The sequence below is a fragment of the Triturus cristatus genome, chromosome 1_1 (assembly GCF_964204655.1).
Source record: "Triturus cristatus chromosome 1_1, aTriCri1.1, whole genome shotgun sequence".
Classification (NCBI taxonomy): Eukaryota; Metazoa; Chordata; class Amphibia; order Caudata; family Salamandridae; genus Triturus; species Triturus cristatus.
In genome coordinates this window covers 434,945,045-434,968,076 of record NC_140579.1, presented here as the reverse complement: position 1 = coordinate 434,968,076, position 23,032 = coordinate 434,945,045, and the positions used below count along the sequence as shown (strand labels likewise).

The 23,032-nt window shown below is 46.8% G+C and overlaps 1 protein-coding gene across 4 annotated transcripts in view; it reads right to left on the bottom strand.

The window, feature by feature from the left end:
* TANC2 (tetratricopeptide repeat, ankyrin repeat and coiled-coil containing 2) overlaps positions 1-23,032 on the bottom strand; it is a 2,520,149-nt gene that overhangs the window by 318,682 nt on the left and 2,178,435 nt on the right. For all 4 annotated transcript variants that reach the window (XM_085640812.1, XM_085640825.1, XM_085640816.1 and 1 more), the window contains one exon: positions 10,340-10,576. In XM_085640812.1, the coding sequence (XP_085496938.1) occupies positions 10,340-10,576 (237 nt within the window). The remainder of the gene's footprint in view (positions 1-10,339; positions 10,577-23,032) is intronic.

The following is a 23,032-nucleotide window of genomic DNA, read 5'->3' as shown; positions in this document are numbered from 1 at the left end:
TCTGGGGTACAAAAGATTGGCAAGTACAGGGGGTAGAAGCTTTGTTTAGAGCCTGTATCATCCCTGAGCAAATTATGTTTTTGAATGACACTTTCCAGCAAACGTCTTGCCTTGGATTAGGCAGAATCAAAGACATGAACACACCGACCATACCTATACCTGCAAGTAATAGCACTACACGGGGGAAGGTCGACGTACATAATATTTTGCATCACAACAGATCAGATCCAGAATGGAAAAAATGGTTGCTCTGGCCCACAGACACAAACAACTGTCAAGATTGATTCCTGAACAAAACACAGGGTTTTACTATCAATAGGCCAGACCCACGCTATGTTCAAAGACAGCATCCAGGGGTAGTAACGACATACAGTGTAGGGAAACTATGTGTTGATTGGCTACAGAAAGCTACACTGAAGGATGTAAAACAACACTTGACTTTACTTCAAGAAGGCGCAGACCTTAGGGAATTCTTGCTAGGACCAAGAAAACCGCGTCAAAAACGTTTCATATATGCCGGTATCTACGCTGCTTATAATGAAGCATGGAAGGTTACCCAAGCAGAGACTGCAGAAGGAATACGAGAAATTGATCGTATTCATTTAGAGAAAACTCTCTCTGTAGTAGACAATGGGTTAACGACTTTGTCGTCCAGAATATATTCATTGGACAGCATTGTGTCTTCTGTCATAGACATAATGGAACAAGACTTGGTCATGCTACAACATGGTCAGTCTCAGCTACGTTCTATCATGCTATTGGGCTGGACGCTACAAAACTTGTGTGCAGGCTATGTGCCTTGGCGTTTAATCAATACTACGTCACTGTTTTCAGAATTCAATCTCACTGATAAAGAGATCAGACTGGCACAAAGGGGAGCAGACTACACGATGCTGAGCATTGAAAAACTGGAAAAATTACCATTCACAGTGGCAGAAAAACCAGCTACTGAGTGGATCATAAATGGTAAAATTACTCTGCCTGTTACAACTTTCCATTTTCAATATTGCCTAAAACATATACCAGTTGGCAAATATGAAAGGTTGGGTAAAGAATACATCAAGGCATCCTGGGATTTACCTTACACACATAGATGTTGGAGTGGGGAACGTGAAGTGTTTCTTAGCGGTGAAAACTGTGAACACACACCAAGCGGTTCTCTCCTTTGTCAGGGTATTAACTTACAAGGGGCCTGTGATGGTTCCACTACAAACTTATCCTGTCACCTGCAAGGTTCACCGGCTGCAGTGATTAATCCAATTTTTGGCCAACTTTCTAATGGGAGTTACATTATTTTGAATGATCACAGCTGCTGTGGCATGTTGCCAGGTATTCCATATCAAGTTACGGTTACATCCAGGGTCACTTGCTGTATGTAAGTCTTGTTTCCGCAAATAGACACAGTCAGGGAGTCGCCTTTATGGCCTTCACTGAACATCTCTTCTATACAAATTGATACTCTAAGCAGAATGAAAGCCATTCTTTTACAAAAAACAGTGCCACTGACCTAGGCCAAAGAAACCTATGATCTCCAAGTCGCAAGGACTTCTGCGGAGATACATACCCTTTGTATACAAACTGCCCTGCACATTTCTCAGAAATGTTAGGTTGTATCTTAAACATGTCTGATACGAGCGGTATTATACATGTATTTAAGAACGTGTGTGCAGGACTGTTAGCACCTTTTCAAGCAGTCCTCGGAATCTTTCCAAACTTCGTGCACTCTGTGTCTGGCGGACTGCCGCTCCTTTTAGCACTCGTTGCAGGGATCCTATTTTTGCTCCTACTGCTACGATATGGCAAGCCAAATCACCAGCGACACCCAATTCGCCATGGAGAGAGCTCTATTGGAGCTGAAGTGTGAGCGCATTGTCCAAATTTTGGGTTTACCTCGTCTACGAGAATTAAACACCACATGGTTACTGTCATTCAGACCAATCTGACAAGATTGCATCTTACCTGTTCTACTCTGCCTGCTCTGCGGTGAAGAATGCGTGCTAGACATCTGTCTAACACTCCCATCAGTCATGCCTACGGATATCGATACTCTGCTGGACCCGGTAACAGCCCATGCTCTGTGTTGTCCCCAGCGGCAACCAATCCTGATGACGGCATTCTTTGAGATCTCACAGACGCAAATTGCTACTGCTGAGGTACGAGAGGACACAACAGGCACTCAGGTAACATCCGATTCGAACATTGCTGATGTAACCAATGCTGAAGGCGATAGTTCACATCTATGTGCAGAAGACTTTTTGTCGGCAGGATTAGAAGATTTCATGTTTTCTCCAGGCCCACACACTGACTTTTGATTCAGGCACACAGTGTTCCGATGAGACTCTGAATTTGGCCTTCTTTCTTTTCAGACAAGGGACTAACTTTGGAACTTTTTCCTATGATTAATTTTTTTTTTCCAAATTTGTATTTTTTCATTTTTGACACAAGTAATCTGCTTATAGTACAACTATTTATAGAGAACAGAATTCTTTGAAAATCTTCCAGGGACATTATGCCACCTTGTCACATCAACAATTGATTTGTGTTAATCGGATATGAAATGGTTTCGGCCCTTTTTCTTCTGTATTAACGAGCCATTTCATCATATGTATATATTTCTGGTTCATTCTTGTTGGCATTTTCAATGCACACATATGCTTAGAATGAAACATTGCTTTTAATATATACAGCACCTTATGCATAGCAATGGTTTTTGTAATGCATTTTTAGGACATATATTTTTAGATATGTTTTAGCATGTTTTAGATTATCATGCAATACTCTTTTTTAGACATGTTTAGTGTGTTTAGGATTTAGTACTGTCCTTCATACGAAACTGGAGTGGGTGTTGTGTGTAGATTTAGATTCCATATATAGGTTTCCCAATTTATGCCCTTATATAGGTACAATTCATATTGCCCTTATTTTGGCATAGAAAATCCAGCCCTTATTTAGGCATTGTCCATGCTAACCAAATACAGGCATGGTCTCCTACATCCGTCCATCCACGTCACAACGAGTTCTTGGAAAACCAGACTCTTAAGCCTTTAGGAATTTCCCTCGCTTGGATATTGATTTCTCCAAGAACCCATTTAGTATGCATAAACATCTATTCCTTAGGGGTTCATTCATGACGTTCCGATGCCCGACTTTTACGTAAATACAGGCATTCCCAAACACCTTCAAGGTATAAATATACCTGCACTTGCCGTGGCAAACCACGGTTCCGGTACGGTCCAGCGTGACTGTCTACTTGCGGTTCGCCACGGCAAGTTCGGAAGGAGATTGAGTCCCAGCCTGATGCACTGACCAGACCCTGTCATCCTCCTCGCAGAGAATCCAGCTCCAGTGTTTCTGACTCCCCTTGCGGGGTGTTAGATATCGAGTCCCGGAAAAGAGATTCCAACCTCGCACATTCTAAGGTATGGAGCAGACTAGAACTTAGAGAAACTTTTTGCAACTCTTGGCAAAACTATAGCTAAGCTAGCTATACTGTAGAAAACAGCACCTCCTTCTTACCTCGTACTACACTTAGGTTAGGTACACTGAGGTAGAACTATTTAGAAGCATCAGATGAGTATTCACATTTTTTAGCCTGTGTTATTTATGTATGTATTTTATGAATATGTCATAGCTACAAACCATGCTATTGCAGTATTATTTTATCTTACTGCTAACTCTGTACATATTGTACTTAGCAGCCAGTCTTACGATTGTAGCAGTTCATATCTCTTGCATGAGAAATAAGACTGTTCAATAATCCCTTTTTTATTGAAACGCCCTTCTCTCTATTTCTGTGCAACTCTGTAGAAACGAAGCATGCACGATTGACTGAGTGAAACTGTTATCTATTGTTTCCACGGTTCCGAGATTGTTCCGACTCTAAGGGAAACAAAGTTGTCATGTTTATGCGGTTGTCAGAAACGAATCCCTTCTTGTTTATTCGAGAAGTTTCTAGTGACCTCTGAGTTAGCTGGCACACACAAGTAATTAAGTTTAATGTACTCGATAGAGACATACTGACCTCAATCCTATGTAAAATCTATAGTGTTTATTATTCCAATGCGCAGAGCCTATCAGGGATATAGAAACTACACTACACAGGTAAGGATATCCAAAGATTTTTTGTTTCCAAAGATGCACTGCCACCACAGCCATGCATTTGGAAAATGTCCTGGTGGCTGACTTGAGGCCAAATGGGAGAACCGCATACTGGTAGTGATTGTGTCCCACGACAAACCTGAGAAATGTCCGATGAGACTTTGTTATAGGAATGTGAAAATAGGCGTTGTGTAGGTCTATCGCACAGAACCAGTCTCCCTTTTGAAGTTGTGGATACATTTGATGTAAGGCCAACATTCTGAATTTTTCCCTTTTTGATCCACTTGTTTGCGATGTGAAGGTCAAGAAACGGCCTGCTCTCTATTTCTGTGCAACTCTGTAGAAACGAAGCATGCACGATTGACTGAGTGAAACTGTTATCTATTGTTTCCACGGTTCCGAGATTGTTCCGACTCTAAGGGAAACAAAGTTGTCATGTTTATGCGGTTGTCAGAAACGAATCCCTTCTTGTTTATTCGAGAAGTTTCTAGTGACCTCTGAGTTAGCTGGCACACACAAGTAATTAAGTTTAATGTACTCGATAGAGACATACTGACCTCAATCCTATGTAAAATCTATAGTGTTTATTATTCCAATGCGCAGAGCCTATCAGGGATATAGAAACTACACTACACAGGTAAGGATATCCAAAGATTTTTTGTTTCCAAAGATGCACTGCCACCACAGCCATGCATTTGGAAAATGTCCTGGTGGCTGACTTGAGGCCAAATGGGAGAACCGCATACTGGTAGTGATTGTGTCCCACGACAAACCTGAGAAATGTCCGATGAGACTTTGTTATAGGAATGTGAAAATAGGCGTTGTGTAGGTCTATCGCACAGAACCAGTCTCCCTTTTGAAGTTGTGGATACATTTGATGTAAGGCCAACATTCTGAATTTTTCCCTTTTTGATCCACTTGTTTGCGATGTGAAGGTCAAGAAACGGCCTGAACTTGAGTCTGCCTTTCTTCTGCACTAGAAAGTATCGGGAGTAGATACCTTGACTGCATTGGTTCCGCAGGACAGGTTTGATTGCTTTTTTGCGGCACAGGATGTTGACTTCTTCCTGTAAGAGCTGTAGGCGAGACGCAGATACCTTCGGAGGGATAGAAGGAGGTGGGGCAGTGAACCTGAGATGATAGACATGTTTGACAATATTCAAGACCCAGCCGTCTGTTGTGATGCTTTTCCACTCTGCCAGATAATTTACAATGCTTTCCCCTACCGGAGTGGGTAACAGAAGAGGGGGAAGTGAGGATTCATGGTGTTGGTACAGCGATTTGTCGTCCTCCTTGAGTCGTTTGTTGGGAGTAACGACCTCTCTGCGGTTTGCGCTGTTGATAAGGCCGCGGGTATAGTTGAGATCTGTTTGATTGCCATTTAGGAGTTTGAACCCACTGACCAGAGAAACGTCGGTGGTAGGGGCGAAAAGAGCATTGCTGTTCTTTTGATTTCTCTAGCCCCACCACTTTTAAGGTATCCATCTCTGTTTTCATACATGACATCTCGTCGTCAGCGTGTGAACTGAAAAGAGTGGAGCCAGAAAATGGTAAGTTCTTTAGGCGTAATTGTGCATATGGTTTAAGAGACGTTAAGCACAGCCATGCGTGCAGACGTAGGGATATTCCATGGCAGTAGCCATGAGCAGCGAGGAGTCTGCAGCGGCACATATTTGATTGAGGACCATTGCAACCTCTTGCACTATTTCTAGGAAATCTTGCCTATGTTCTTTAGGGAGGTGGTCTGTGAAGTGGATGACTGAGTCTCACAAAGAGCGATCATAACGTCCTAAGAGGGCCGTGGCACTGGCTGCTTTCATTGATGTAGCGACCGTGTTGCAGATCTTGCGTCCTGATGAGTCCATCTTTTTGCTTTCCTTATAGGGGGGAGATGTCGCCGATGGAGAAGTAGCGTGAGACTTTCGTGCAGCCAGAATTACCACAAAATCAGGAGGAGGATCAGACCTCAACAACAGAGGATCCTGTCCCGGTGGGCAGTACTTCTTGATGAGCCTTGACCGTACAGATTTTGCCTCCACCGGCGTGAGGAACAACTCCATGGCTGGATCGAGCAGGCCTGGCACTAGAGGAAGTAGTGGTATAGACACCGTGCGTTGATGGAGTGTTTAAAAAATAACAGATGTTGATGGAGTAGGCATCTCCATAGGATGTTCAGTTTAGTAGCACCACAAACCAGGACCTCTTGAAAGGTATTAATGTCATCTATCGGAGGGGACCAAGATTGTGGTGAATCGGACCGAGATTGTGGTGAATCGGACAATGTAGGAGAGCAGTCTCTAGTAGTAGAGGACGTGTCTCTATGGAGGTGATGGCATAAACGTGACCTGGACCTGCGCTAAGAGTGGCGCCGTGAATGTCGTGATCTAGTGGAGGATCGTGAGTGCCCATGTGGAGATCGACGGCGCGATCTCGAACGTGATCTTCTAGGAGCCTGTGTGGGCCGAGGTGCCGCAGGAGCAAGAGGAACCGGTGTTGGTATTATTGGAGTCATCGAACGCTGAGGTACTGGAAGCTGAGGCGGAGGAGGCAAAGACGGAATAGGAGGCCCTGAAAGAACAGGTGCAGGTGATGCCGGGGTAAAAGATTCAGGTATCTCCACCAATGAAGGAGATCTGGAATGAGATTCCGATGAGGAGGAAATTCTCCTTATTTTAGATGTCTTTCCTCGCCTCGATGTCGATCCCTTCGACGACGATCTTCGCCGTTGATTTTTTGACGAAGATCTACTCATTGACGTCGAACGTCAACCACTCGACGAAGAGCGAGTTCTCGAAGTCAACCAATCATGGCATCGACGTTTAGCTGTCGCCGTCGACCTTCTATCTCTCAGCAACGGAGAGTCAGTATCCCTCGACGTCGACACTTGTCTCGACGGCAGTCGACGGTGTGAAATGGCTCTCGATGTCGTTCTAGTGGTCCTTGACGTTGAGCGTCGGCATTTCTTCGACGTTGAGCCAGTCAATGACGGCGAACATGTCGGCGCAGTACCTCCTTTCGACGTCGACCACCTCTACAGCGACCTCCTCGACGCCGATCGGGACCGTAACCATTTTTTGAGTGATAAACGTCTCTCAGACCTCCCACGTCCACTGGGGTTTGAGGTAGGAGCTCTGGAAGGATTTTCTTCCCCTTTGCTTAGAGGTCCCACTGGTTACCTGCTGTTTTCTTCTCTTCCCTGCAGGCTAATCTTCTCCCTGTCACACAGGGGACGTCTGGAGAAGGTCTTGTAGATGTTACAGGAGCTAGGAAGATGAGAGGAAGGCAAACACAGAATACAGAAATCATGAGAATCTGTTTTAGCTTTTTTTCTGCCACACCTAGGGCACACACCTAGGGCATTTGTCGAAAAGAGAAGCATTATGAAAAGGAAAAAATAGTCCTCAGTGAAAAACACTTTGCTTCACAGAGGTCAAAAGACGTTGAGTGAAGCAAAAAGCAATTAAATTTGAAGAGTTAAATTGAAGACAAAACCTAAGAAGGTCGAGTTCAATGCTCCAATGGTCCTGTCAGAAGGAGCTGGAAAAAAGAACTGAGATAACTGCCTTTGGCTGAGCATGATGGGGTATTGGTGGTCTCTCTGCTCTTAAAGTCACAGGTTTCTTTTTCTATACTTATAATTGCAGCCTATGGTCAGGCACTTCTTCATATCTTTCTATTAATAGCAAAAGGCTTTGTGAAGGTTCTTTTTCTGTGTTATTACAAAAAATATATTTTCTGAGAGCATATATTCTCACAGTCCCTTCTTTTGCCATTACAAGATGAAGAACTCTAACCTCTGTGGCCTTTTCCTAGGCTGCATTAAGACATTCTTAAGTGACTTTTTCAAGGCCTTCCCGAAGAAAGGCGAACTTCATCACTTAAGAACATATTTGGATAAAGTGCTCCGGAGTCCCCGCACATGGGCGGGACTATTCATTCATCACTTATGACTATACATGGAAATCCCCTACGAGAGAAAAAAACTTCCTCCCCGCTTTGTTGGTCTTCTTGAATTTGACTAATTTGGGGAAGTTATTTGCTCTCCAACTTTCCACCCTCCTTGTTAGGTGTAATCCCAGATATGCAATTGAATGGACCCTGGAACTGATGTTTTAACACCTTGCTTTAAAAGAGAATGTAAGATTCAGAATACCTATATTTTGAACATTACCCTAAAGCTTGAAACTTTTTCAAAGTCTGGACATTCATTCAATGCTCCTGAGCTCAAGGGATAGAATACGTGTCTGTAAATAAACAAGGCACATAATTTCCCTCCGCAAATGGTATTCCCTTGATGGTGCCTTGGTTTCTGATTTTCATGGTTAATAGCTTTATCACTAAGTCACAAAGGAGGGGCGAGAACAGGTACCCCTGCCTGGTCCCCATGTGGATAGAGGAATCTTCTGTTTTCCCACCATTTACCTTGCTAGCTGACTTGGGGACTTTAAACCTCGCCAATACCCAGCGCATCATATTATTTCTCAGACTAATTTTATCTAATGCTGCATCCCGAAATCCCCTAGCTCACTTGACTGAATGCTCTCTCAGCATCTAGAGATGCCAAGATTGATGGTAGGTTTCTTTTTTGGGACATCTCTATGACGTGGGCTATGCTTCTAACATTACTGCTTTACATATGTTTTGTAAATTCACCTTGATCTGCATCGATCAGTCCAGTGAGAATATTTTCAAGTCTCTCAGCTAAGATTTTCCTGAACAGCGTAGCCTAATTGTTTAAGAGGGCTCATGGCCTGAATGAGACACAATGATCTGCCAGCTTTCCAGGTGTAGGGATAAAGGGTGAACAGAATCTGCCAGGGTCTGTGTTACCTAATAGGTCTGCATTAATTGAGTAAGTCAGCTGAATGGGTCTTCTGTTGTGGGATGGACATAAAATGTAAAGATTGAGCAGTTGCCTTATGGGTAAGGGGCTAGTTTGCATTTCAGTGCATTCTTGATTTTGAGGCCTCAATAGACCCCTCTATGAATTCTCCATGTTTTGATACAGGTGACCATTTGTAACGTTGAGATATGAATGCATACCCTTATGATCTTTTAGCCCTCAAGCATAAAGGCTCTTCAAGTGGTATGTTGTTCCATTTATCTTTTTCCCAGATCGGCCAGGTTCCCTGTGGGCTTTTTAACCTGGCTATATATATTTTACCCCTGTTGGTGTCAGATGTTCTTGGCTAACAATATTCCATGCTTGTTCCCCCCCCCCCCCTCATAAAACCTCTGCCCCTTTCTCAGTATAGCTGTTTCTGCGCTGATCTTTCTTAGAAGCCTAAACTGGCCTTACTATTCTCTAGGTAGCCTGAGTGGATTTTCTTTTGTCTGCTTCCTCTAGTTCTTTTATCTGACATGTTAATGTATCTTTCAGAAGACTTCTTTCCCCCTCTCCCAGCTGTCATCCCCAGGGCAATTCCTCTCATCATTGATTTAAAGGTGTCCCATACAGTGACTAAGGATATATCTTGCTGGTTGCTAGCTTTAAAGTATACAAATGTCTGTTCCACCATTTCTTTATTCAGGACTGGCTCTCTAAACACAGCTGTGTCAATTCTCCATTGCCTACTTCACTTGTGACTATTTTTCTCTCATTCCATGTCATTTCGATGTGTGCCTTGTCTGATACATAGATGTTTGATATTGTCTTGTCTGTAACTGAGTCAAGAGGTGATAATTACACCAACAGATAGTCGATATGTGAATAAGTTAAATGCATATGTGAGAACAAGTAGTTCTTTGCTCCAGGATGATAGTGTTTCTACTCATCCATATGACTATGGTCAGTGAATTTATTTGAGGGATTATTTGTCAATGGTAAATTTGTAGAGTAAAAGCTTTCAATCTCCCCTAGCTTATTTAGTCAGGGCCATTCCTAATTATGAGCTGGTAACCGGATCAATAGCAATCCCAAGTCTGTCAAGTTGCGTACACAGCATGGATGTTAATGTCTGCGGATGGGCAACATCATCCTTCACCACTATGTGCAGAGGAGATGAAAGAGTGAAAACCAGTAATAGGTACAATGGCCTGAGCATAACTTGTTTCTGTGTTCACTATATGTCCACACTTACCAATATTGGGCATGTAATGAATCCTATACAACCTTGTTCTGAACTATATCCATGACTTACAAGTACTTTTATGCTTCCCATTCTATAAGCACAAACATTAGAAATCAATATCGCAGCAGTATAGTTTTTGGTACACAACCACTCCATGAAGCTCCCATTACCTTGGATCGCTTCTTGCACAGCAGCATAACAATGCTCAAATGTCCAGCTGCAGCAGCATACCCAAGTGGGGTCAAACCACTCTCTGAGGAGGCATCCACACTAGCACCAAACTCCAGCAACAAGGCCACCATCTCAAGATAGTCGAGGTGAGCCTGGACACACAATATTGGAGCATTGTTGAGAACCTCCGTGCGGTAGTTGATGTTTGCTCCACCCAGAATCAGCAGTCGGCTCACCTAGAAAAGGAGGATAATTAGGCATCAACTAGATGGCATTTCAAGGTAGTTTACAGCCTAACAAGTTTTACTTAAATAAAGACTACAGTTTTCTTACTTTTCATTGAACAAATGAATATCTGGGACATTTAAAGTTAACTACAGTATGTAAAACCTACTGGGTACTACTGAGTAACACTAATTGACTAACATCACACCCAAGATCTGATACAATCTACTAAACTGTAAGTGCTTTACCACAATCACAGCTCCTAGGGAGGACATCTACTGAGTGACCTAGGAATTGTACTGGTCTCATGTTAGAATGATGTGGTGATCACTGACCAAATTATCCATTTAGGTCAAACACACAGAACAGACTGTCCTCAGCAAATCATAGTCAATACAGTGAAGCATGATTGGTAGATATTGAGGGGGTTTTGAGCAATTGGGATATGTTATTGTCGGGATGCCGATGAAACAGTCATACGAGAAATTATAATAATCCCCACGTAAAACGTAACCAATGACGAGGATGAAACAGCATTAACATTTATCGTGTGTTCGAGAATTAAACTGCTGAAGAAAAGCAATAATACAAGTTGTTTTTCTATCATGAGTAGAGCAGCTGGACACATCCCCTTAAAAATCCTGCTATTGCAATATCCTGAAGGTGACAATATCTGCACATGTTAGAGTATATTTTAACTCTCACATTGAGTGAAAACACAGAAGGCTCAAGCTTTTTTCTTCAACACTGGGTTTTGCAAAAAAAAAAAAAGGTGTGTAAAAACTGGCAAAGCTTAGGCTTTTCGTTGTCGTTGGCCACAGCAATATGCTGGTTCCAAGCAAAGGCCTTTAGCAAATAAAACATTTGACATAATTCTTGCAGGATCATGAAAGTAAACCGAGGGTGCTGGAAAACAAAAATAATCATATTTCTCACCTTCTGCACGCAATTTTGGAAAGGACCCCTTGGCCACTGAGCTCATCCAATGATCTGGTTCATCTCCACACCTAACCAGTCTAACATCTTCAATTATTTTGTAGTGAGAACGTATGTCTCCATCTTTGAAATCATTTGCAATGCATGCATTACTGCATTAAGGGCAGCAACAGCAATGGCTGACTCACGAGCAGCCACAAAGTTAGGCCCTGAACCAAACCATTCACTCCTCTCTCAGTAAGCTTTTGGTCGATAACCAACTTCTCATTATAACAATTCACTACCAGGACTGCAAGAGATTAAAATTTGGCAGACAGTAAACTTTATATGCAGAAAGGCACCTCACGTGCCCTAGCCATTGCTACGCTTTGTAACAATTTTTCCCTTTTGTGAGAATCCCTGTATACCTATTGGTTTATGTGCTATGAAAATATATTTTACTTGGAAGGGAATAGGGAGGGAATAAATGCACAAGTTACTACTTGTGTAACGATATATCTGTAAGAGACATTAGTTAGTGATAGCTTCCTTACCTTAGAATATCCCAAGGTGACTGGATCCGGAAAGTTTATCGTCAGCAGTACCCCTGAGCTTCGGAAAGTGGCGTCGTGCGGCTCCGCGTCTGTCACTGGCGTGGCATACGCCGCGATGACGTCACAGAAACTACTGAGGCGCCACCCATGCGTGGTGACGTCAGTTCTGTACACTATTTTCCGCGCCTGGAACGCAGAGCCATGCCAGAAACCGACAACTGGTGCCATGAAACTAGGGCCCTGAAAGGGATGACCTTAACCCTAGAAATCAGTTCGCAGAACGGGGAGGATGGGTTGGGTGGTAAGAAATCTATCACTAACTAATGTCACTTACAGATGTATTGTTACACAAGTAGTAACTTGTGCATCTGAAAGAGACACGTTAGTGATAGATTCCTTCCCTTAGAATACATACCCCAGCCATACCAACCCCGGTGGTGGGTCTGCGAACAGATTACACCAGAAAGTCACGGAGAACAGAACGGCCAAAGAAGATGAGAGAGGGTAGATTTTGTATCATAGGGGGCCCCAGGCCCGTTCTGTCCACACCTGAAGTATGAGACCCTTGTCCTTGCCCTGCCAGCCTAATTTTTAGGCCGTGCTAAATTGACCAGAGGGTCCTGTGTTACTATTTAACAAATACCCTGGGACATCCTTACCACTCAGCCAGCATAAACCCCCTGTGTAGTCCCTTCTGTTCAATATGTAGGCCTCTTTGTTAAATTGACCATAGTTCTGCCATTTTACTGTATAGCAGGCTGAAGGCAGGTCTGACCCAAATCATATCCAGCTCCTCTTTCTGTGAGGCCTCCAGCTCCAAACTAAGAGCCCCCACCCTACCCGTGTGCTAAGTTCACTATCTCAAAGTTCAACATCCCCCTGGTCTTTCGACATACAATGGGCTGCATCATGGGCTGGTACATATTTTAAGGAAGTGGCCACCGCAGATGTGTCAAGCTAAAGAACACAGGAGATTTATACATGTATATATAGAATTCCCGTACAATACCCATTTTTCTGCTTGCACATGCAATTTACGGCAAGCGCCTTGCCTGAGATATGAACTTCACCTAGCTCACGTACCACAGTTACTGGAAAGGGCGTCACCATGTATGGTAAAATATTAGAACCATACCGTAAGTGACGAGGTAGAAGTGACGTGAGATGACGTTATTGTAGGCGCTTCTCATAGCCTAAAAATCAAATAAAAGGGGAGCTCACACAATCCTCGGTGGACTACCTTGCTGTCTGTATGTAGGTAACAGACTGTGTAGGTTTTTCCCCAAGATCTAAGAAGCTCTTGTCTTGTCTTATTCAAAGTGTCTTATTCTGCTTTGCTCAAAGGGTTTTGTTCTATTTTACCTATATGAAATGTCATGTTATGTTTAATCATTTTTCTCTTCACTTTTGCATTTAATAGGTTTTGCATTGTAATTGCAGGGTTGCTCGCTCGAGTAAACGTGAGTGGTCCTAGGTAAAAGTGTTTTACATTCTGAAACATTTTCCTTGATGTAACTTGTTTCTCATGATGCATTTATAAATGTGTTCTTTAGATGTAGTCTCTCTCTCTCTGACAGTACAATAGTTTAGATACAGTGAATATAAATCACCCCATGTGACTATCTGTATTCTGTATTTTGTATTTTCTTTGTCTTGCAGTTTCCTTGAAGTTGCATCTTCTCATTAAACTGCCATTGTATTCTGCCTCCAATTCCATGCCTCACATGTCTGTTTTCTTCATTTTTAGAGCAAGCGTTCGTAGGCACCCCGGCTCAAATTAAGGTGCCCCTTTTGTCCCTAACTCACTCCGTGAAGGCTCCCGGGGCTCTGTGCACAGCCCCCTGCCCTCTTGACCCGTAATAAATCTTGCCTCCAACAAAGATGTCTCTCCGGACTTGACTGTCAAGGCAATAATGCTTGGTAAATGTGTGCAGCGAGGCCCACGTAGCTGTCTGACAAATGTCCTGCAAGGGAACGCCGCGTCCCAAGGCAGAAGTGGCTGCCGTTGCCCTGGTAGAATGGACACGCAGCCCTACAGGAGGCTCCTTCTTAGCCAACGAGTAACATGCTTTGATGCACAGAACGACCCACCGAGAGAGGGTTCGTGTCTGCACGGCCCGACCTTTTTTGGTGCCCACTTAGCCAACAAAAAGTTGGTCATCCACCCGGATCTGTTGTGTGCGCTTTAGATCGAACGAGAGCGCACGTTTTGGGTCCAGAAGGTGGAGCCTCTCTTCCTCTTTTGAAGGATGTGGAGGTGGAAAGAAGGTGGACAAAGTGATGGTGTGCCAGATGTGGAAGGGTGTGACAACCTTTGGCAAAAACAAAGGACTAGTCCTTAAAACCACCTTGTCCGGATGAACAGAAAAAAAAGGAGGTTTAGAAGAAAGAGCCTGGAGCTCACTCATTCTTCTGGCAGAGGTGATAGCTACCAGGAAAGCCGTCTTTAAAGTGAGAAGACGTAAGGGACAGTTATGAAGGGGCTCAAAGGGAGCGCACATCAGATAAGTCAAGACAAGATTTAAGTCCCATTGAGGCATTATGAAAGGCACAGGAGGAAACATGTGTGTAATGCCTTTGAGGAAGCGATTAACAACCAGGGACTTAAAAAGAGAAGACTGATCTGGAAGCCGTAGAAAGGCGGAGATGGCCGAAAGATAACCTTTGATAGTGCCCAGAGCAGAGCCCTGCTGGGCCAAAGAGAGAAGGAACAGAAGGACCTCGGAAAGAGGGGCAGAAAGGGGATCCACAGCCTTTGCTGTGCACCATGCCACAAATTTGTTCCACCTGCAGGCGTATACCGTTTTAGTGGAGGGACGTCTGGCTGCCAGAATGACATCACAGACTTCGGGAGGAAGGTCGAAAGCTGTCAACTGTCGCCGCTCAATCTCCACGCATGGAGGTGGAGGCTGGACAGGTTCGGGTGGAGGACCGTCCTTTGCTGCTGCGACAGAAGATCCTCCCGAAGAGGCAGTTGGATCAGGAGATCGATCGCCATGATGAGTAGCTCGGGATACCAGTATCTTCGTGCCCAATCCGGAGCCACAAGAATGACTTGGGCCCGGTCGCGCCTAATCTTCTTCAACACTCTGGGCAAAAGTGGTATAGGCGAACTGATGACATTGCGCGTTCTCTTCTGTGGCGAACAGATCTAACCAAGGCTCTCCCCACTGCAGAAAGAGACCTTGCGCCACGTCCGAGTTCAGACGTCATTTGTGATCCATCATGCATCGGTGGCTGATTTTGTCCGCCCTGGCGTTCAGAGAACCTGCCAGGTGTTGAACCACCAAGGTAATGCCTTGATGTTCCAGCCATGTCCAGAGGCGCAGAGCCTCCTGACATAGGGTCCACGACCCCACCCCACCCCGCCCTGTTTGTTGCAATACCACATGGCGGTGGTGTTGTCCGTGAACACCTGCATCACCCTTCCCCGGACAGAGGGAAGGAATGCCTTCAGTGCAAGTCGGATCGCCCGAAGCTCCAAAAGATTGATATGGAGTCGGGACTCCACCAGAGACCAGAGGCCTCTGATCTCCGCCTCTTCCAAGTGGCCGCCCCATCCCAGGAGGTACGCATCCATCACCACTGTGTGCTCCGGTTGGGTAAGGGAGATGGATCTGCCATTGACCCAATCGCAATTTGTGAGCCACCACTGCAATTGTCGTGCAATGCCCTCCCAGATCTGGACATGATCGGACAGGTTGCCCTGATGCTGTGCCCACTGGAACTTCATGTCCCACTGCAGAGCCCGCATATGCCATCTAGTATGTTGCACTAACAGGATGCAGGAGGCCATGAGGTCCAGGAGCCAGAGGGTCATCCTGAATGAAATCAGGGATAGAGGCTGAAAGATCGGAATCATAGCCTGAATATCCCGGACTCGCTGCTCGTGAGGATAAACCCGAAACTGTGCCGAATCCAGAACCACTCCGATGAAGGGGAGCTTCTGAGAGGGACTCAGGTGCGACTTCGGCACGTTGATGGAGAACCCCAGCAAATGCAGGAGGTCAGCCGTAGTCTGGAGGTGGGAGACGACTGCCTGGGGCAAGTCAGCCTTCAACAGCCAGTCGTCGAGATAGGGGAAGACTGGAACCCCTGATCTGTGCAGATAAGCTGCGACCACCGTCAACACTTTCGTGAACACTCGAGGGGCACTGGTAAGGCCGAAGGGGAGCACGGCAAACAAAGTGCTCTAGGCCTACCGTGAACCGCAGGTAACGCCGGTGGGCCGGCAGGACGGGGATATGAAAATATGCATCCTGCAAGTCCAACGCTACCATCCAGTCTCCAGGGTCAAGGGCAGCCAAGACCTAAGGCAAAGTCAACATCTTGAACTTCTCCTTCCGGAGGAAGCAGTTGACGTTCCTGAGGTCCAAGATGGGGCGCAAGCCCCCTTTCTCCTTCTTGGGGACCAGAAAGTAGTGGGAATAACAACCACATCCTATTTCTGTCCCAGGAACGCATTTGATGGCCCCCTTGGCCAAGAGGGCCGTGACTTCCTGTTGGAGAAGCACAAAGTGATACCTGACATGCGGTGGAACTGAGGTGGCATGGCTGGGGGGACAGACTCGAAGGGCAGGGAGTAGCCCCTTCGGACGATTTGCAGCACCCACCTGTCCGAAGTGACAGAACGCCAGTGGAGGAGGTGATGGTGAATCCTGCCGCCCACCGGCGTGGGGTGCACCCCAAAGCTCAGACTAGGAAGGTTTTGAGGCGGATGCTGCGGGAACGGGAGTGGACTATCCCGCATGCTGGCCCCCTGTCCCGCCACAGCGGGAACCACGTCCGCGGCTGTGCTGAGGTTGGTTCTGCGCAGGCTTCTGGCTGAACGAACGTGTCGAGGCGCCCCTTCCGTGGCCACGAAAGGAACGAAAAGCAGACGTGGCCGGGCGCGTGGTGGAGAGACCCAAGGACTTGGCTGTAGCCCGGGAGTCCTTAAAACGCTCCAGCGCACTATCTGCCCTATCGCCAAATAGGCGGGTCCCATCAAAGGGGATGTCCGTAAGGGAACTCTGAACATCCCCTGAAAACCCAGTGGACCGTAACCAGGCATGACGATGGAGGGCCACAGTGGTGGAAATCGCCCTACCCAAAGAGTCCGCAGTGTCTAGTCCACACCGGATGGTGAACTTTGCTGCATCTTTCCCCTCAGACACAGCTTGGGAAAGCACTGCCCAAACTTCCTCCGGACACTGAGGCAGCGTCTGCGCAACAGTGTCCCACACAGCGCGAGAGTAGTGTTCACTGACTGCAGCCCTAAGCTGGCAGAGGAAAACAGTTTCTTGCCAAACTGTTCCAGCTTCTTAGATTCCTTATCCGGCGGGGCGGTAGGGAATGCACTTTGGGAGGTGGAGGCTTGGATGACCAGGCTCTCCGGAGTTGGGTGGGTCATTAAAAAGGCAGGGTCACCCGGGGCCGGGATTACGCCTGGCCACGTTCTTATCCACAGGGACCCCCATGGCTGGCCTAGACCAGGTGCCCATTAACACATCCGTTAACGCCTCATTGAACGGTAGCAGAGGCTCCATAGACCTTGCCGCCGGCTGAAGGACTTCAGTGAGGAGGTTAGTTTTTTAGAGTTACCGGAGGCAGGTCAAGGGCCTCAGCTGCTCTACGGAGCACCACAGTGTATCTGGCGCCCTCCTCCATGGCCACAGCAGGAGGAGAAAGGAAACCAGGCTCAGAGGAGGGGTCAGGGCCACCTGCATACTCTGACTCTTCTGCCCACTCCTGCTGCAACTCTCACTGCCTTGCAAGAGGGTCCTCAGACCCCTCCAAGTCGTCCCCTTCCTTCACTGCCCGAGGCACAGGCGGCGGTGGCGGGAGAGGGACAGGGGAATATAAAGGGTCCAATGGTGCCGATCCGGCTCCATATCCCAGTTAGGGTCCCAACTCGGAGCAGAAATTGTCAGCGGAAGTGGTACAAACGGAACCCAGCCGCGGGGGGGGGGGGGGGGGCGGGGCCAGAGCCGCAGGCGACGGGCCCTGCGGCGCCAGAGTAGGACCTTGCGGCGCCGGTAGCGGAGCCGGCAGCAAGGGAGGCCCCTCAGGTGGGACCGCGGGGCCCGAAGGCGCGCCGGAGGGCGCCCTAGGCCTGAAAAGGCAGTCCATGGCAGCAAGAAAATCTTGCACCTTGGCTGGAGTCGCCGACGGACCTGGATAAGGTGGGTAGGCCGCGGGACTCACAGGCTCACAGTACCCCCGGCCCCCGCGCCCGGAGACTGATGGGGGGGACGTCGGAGAGCGCAAACGCTTCTTCGACTTCTTATGACGCCTCTTACCTAATTCAGAGTGTGAGGACTTCAACCCCGAGGAGCAATGATGACGGCTCTGCGGTCGGTCCCTTGATCGACCCCTGGATCTCGAACGGCGCGGAGACGACTGCCGGGCCTCCAGCAGCTAACGGGACCGCTCCCGTAAGGCCTTCGGAGCCATGGCCAGACAGTCGGAACATGACCAGGAGTCATGGTCGTGCTCCAAACAGGAGAGACAGACGCCATGGGGGTCGGCCACCAACATCGTACAGCGACAGGCCCCACAGGATTTAAACCCAGGCATCCCTACGTGGCACCAGGAGTCAAAGACTCAAAATAGTGGAGACAAAAAGTCTCAAAAAAAGTTAGTCAAAAAGTGACTAGGGTACAAACTCTAACCGGATCTGACGTCAGCGCGCATTGGTGGCACCTAAGTAGTCTCCGTGATGTCATCTCGGCGCATACGACGCCAGTGACGGACGCGGAGCCGCACAACGCCACCTTCTGACGCACAGGAGTACTGCTGCCGAAAAACTTTCCGCAACAAGTCTGACGCCTGGGGATATTCTAAGATAAGGAATCTATCACTAACGTGTCTCTTTCAGATACAAAATACGATCCTTTATTGCAAGAGCTGCTTCCTGCTATCAAATATCTTTTATGAAAAAATGCCCTATCGTAGGGCAACCTCTTGTGGGTATGCTTTACAGTGTGACTGATAGGTCAAATATCAATGTTTGCATACATGGACAACATCCAGTTGACACATCTAGTGAGATGTCCGTGGGACAGTACCACACGTAACAACTTCTAAGAATTCAAAACCAAACTGCATATTAACATAAAAATATAAAACCGGCGGCAAATATTTTCAAAAATCAATCAACCAATCAGAATTAATAAAGCGCAGCTAATCACCCGATAGGTTATCCAGGCGCTTGCAGGTTCCGGAGGCTCATTCTGCTGTGCTTCTCCCCGCTGTCTGGTCTGGCCATGAGCCCATGCAGCTCTACAACCAGAAACCATTTAAGTCCACTACCGGGTCCCTGGAGCCGTATGCTATAAGGCCTATACTCTGCACGATATTGAATTAATTTACACAACATGGCCACTCATATTTAGGTAATACACTGGAGCCAGCCAAGGTATTTGGTTCCCTAAACTCCCAGGGTCCTCCGAATGTGGAACGGATGCCTGGCACCCATCTGACTCTAGGATACTAATCCTCCCTAGAGGACTATGGTACCCCATCTACAGTTGGGACTAACAGAACTTCGTCTTTCTTCTGTCCTGAAGAGGCCTGGAGTTTCTAGGCCGAAACGCGTCAACACTCCTAAACCAGGAGTCTTTATAATTTTCAATCAATTTTCAAGACATTTTGATACACACTAAGAATACAGAGGGCAAGATTGCTCTTCATGTGCGTACAATCCACAGACTACCTCCGTTATGAACTGCTTAAAAAGCAAAGAACACAGAAATATCTATTAAAAACAGGAAAACTGAAGAAAATAATTTACTAGTTGGCACATTTATTGTTGAGTTTTTGAAATATGTTTTATGTATGTGAGTTGATTGTTACTTATACATATTTTCTTATCTGATTTATTTGTGTATGTTTAATGTGTTTTACAACATTGTATAACCCAGGTACCTACCCTAGGAGTGAACGATTATAGGCATAACTACAATGTTGAAATAAATTTGCAGAAATTGTGTATACTGCCCTCGGTGATTAATTTGTGTAATCATTGGATAACTAACGATACGAGAAGTCATTCCCGCATTACACCACTTTTCATTTATACATGTTTTAGCTCAGGTTATGTGGGGGATTAGGGCTAACCCCTGTGATGTTTGTGTGTGTGGGTAAGCAGCTTTAATTGGCATCTCTTCTATACGTGGAGCTGGTGGAGTAGTATTAGGTAGGGTGGGATGTAGAATCGTCTGGGAATGCCGAGAATGAGTCTGGCTGAAGCATGCTGTATGGTCTGAAGTCTCTGTAGGAGTTGTGTGGGATTCCTACGTATAGGGCGTTGCCGTAGTCCAGTCCGCTGATGAGGGCCTGTGTTTCAGTATGTCTTGTGTATAGGGGTAGCCATTTGAAGATCTTAAGTAGCATATGCAGAATGAGGATGCAGGCGGAGGAGATGGCGTTAATCTGTGATTTCATGGTGAGTTTGTTGTCCATGATTATTCCGAGGTTTCTGGCATGGCCAAAGGGAGTGGACGCGGGTCCTAGGTCTGATGGCCACCAGGAGTCATTCCATGTATTGCTGCCATTGACGAAGATCAGTACTTTCGGCTTGTCTGTGTACAGCTGCAGGCAGGTGTACTCCATCCAGTTTGCGATGTTTGTCATGCATCTGTGGAAGTTGGTTCTGGTGGTGGTGGGGTCGTTGGTGAATGAGAGGATGAGTTGGGTGCTGTCTGCATAGGAAATTATGCTGAGACCATGGGATCAGACGATGTTGGCCAGAGGGGTAACATTCATTTTAGAGCATGGGTCTGAGGGACAAGCCCTGCGGGACACCGCGGGTGACCACCTGGGGTTCAGAGGTGAAAGGTGTATCCTCTGGGGTTTTCCAGAGAGAAAGGAGGTGATCCATCTGAGTGTGTCACCTTGGATTCCTATGTGGTGGAGTCTTTAAATCAGAGTGTTGTGATATACGTTGTCGAAGGCTACCGAGAGGTTGAGGGGAATCAGAGCTGCTGTTTCTCCTTGGTCACCGAGGGTTCTGATGTCATCGGTGGCTGCAATCAGGGCGGTTTTGGTGCTGTGAATGCTGTGGAAGCCTGATTGGTAGGCGTTGAGTAGCTGGTTCTGCTCCAGGTGTGTTATGAGTTGCTTGTTGATGATCTCTTTCAGTCCGTTTGTTAGGAATTGGAGCAGAAAGACTGGCCGGTAGTTTTCGAGTTTGCTGGAGTCAGGGGAGTTTTTTGTGGAGTAGTTGTCTGACTTTGGAGTGTTTCCAAACATCAGGAAATGTTGCGGCAGTGATAGAGGTGTTTTGTAGGGTGGTGAGTTCCTGGCCAATCCTTTGATTTCCGAGGATGAAAATGTGGTGCGGGCATGGGCCTGAGGGAGCTCCTGAGTGGATGGAATTTAAGGTGGAGGTGTTGTCCTTGGTGGAGAGGAGGTTCCAGGTGGTCAGTCTGTGGTTCATGTTGGGTGCAATGGTGGCTTATCTGTTGAGGAAGTCTGTAAATGTGGGTTGGGGTTTGAAGTTTGTGTACACAGTTGCAATCTTGGCATTGAAGAGGTCGTCGAGGTTGTCGTACACCTCCTGTGAGTTTGTGGTGATGTTTTTGCTGGCAGCCGGGTTGGAGAATTCCTAAACAATGTTGAAAAGATCCTTGGTGGTGTTGATGCTGATTTCGATGCATGCGATGATTCTTTGTTGCCCTCAGCAGGCGGCGCTAGAGGGTGAAGGTTGTCTTGAAGGCTGCCCTGTTGGAGGTGTCCTTGCTGGCATGCCATCTCCTCTCTAGCTGTCTCATTTCACTGTTCTGAGTTCTTGGGCGTATCAGAGGTCTTTTTGGAGGATTTTCTATGGATGTTGCTCTTGATGGGGACGATGCTGTCGACACATTTGGTGATCCGGGCATTTAAGTTCTTCACTCCCTGTTCGAGGTTGGTCGTGGGGTTGGAGGTGTTGAGGGCGTCCGTCAGCTAGTCTCTGAGATTTTGTTCCACCTCTTGGGGGGGGGGGGGGCTGGTTATCTTGGGGGTGGCGATGGAGTGATCGGTCCATGTGAGTTCTGTGACATGGCTGTACTGGACACAGTTGTTGGAGGTGATAATGAAGCCCAGTGTGTGGCTTGCAGTGTGTGTAGGGTCCTGGATGATTAGGGTCAATCCAATACTGCTCATACTGTTGTGAAGGTATGCAGTGTTTTTGTCGCTGGGGTCAACGGTGTGGAAATGTAGGTAGTCGAGGAAGATGTATTCCTTGGTGTCGAAGGCTAGGGGCGCAATGAAGTCTGCGATAGTGTTGCTGAAGCGTGGGCCTGGGGGTCGGTATGAGAGGGTGCCTCTGATGGTTGTCTTGCCGTCCGTGTGAGTTTGAAGCTGAGATGTTTAATGGTGTGGTGGTAAGGTCTCTTTGTGAATGATGGCTGTTCCTACTCCAGGCTTGTTGGTGCGGTCCTGGTGAGTGATTTTATATCCATCAGGGATCGCCGTGGCAATATCTGGGGTGGTTGTGGGGTTGAGCCAGGTCTTGGTGAGGAAGATGATGTCAGTTGCAAGGGTAGCGATGAAGTCACAATGCGTGCATAGTGAGCGTTTGTTGAAAAGGGTGCATGCGAGTTGGTGTTTTTGTTCAGGTGGTGTCTATGGTGTGTTTAAGGTGGCGTTGGTCGGTGGGCAGGTGTGTGTGCTGAGGCAGGTGAAGTGGTAGTGGGTGTAGGTGAGAGGTCCTACTATGGAGCGTGGGTTGGAGCAGAGGTTATGTTTGTTGCAGTGCCCAGGATCGAGGGTGTAGAGTTCTCCAGTGGGCAAGAGGGCCAGGGTTTATGGCACTGGGCACGTTCAAGGTGAGGTCGGACGCAGATGGGGAAGTGAGCAGTGCGTTCGCTACATGGTCACACTGCAGCTTGCATTAAATAGGTCCTGGATTTGGCGGGACTTCTGTTGACAAGAAGAACGGTGAGTGGGAAAACCCGGGAAGCGGTGGTGTCACTGGATCAATCTAGAACCAGCAGGAACTGGAGGCCACAAGCAAGTGGCTAGGTGTCCAGA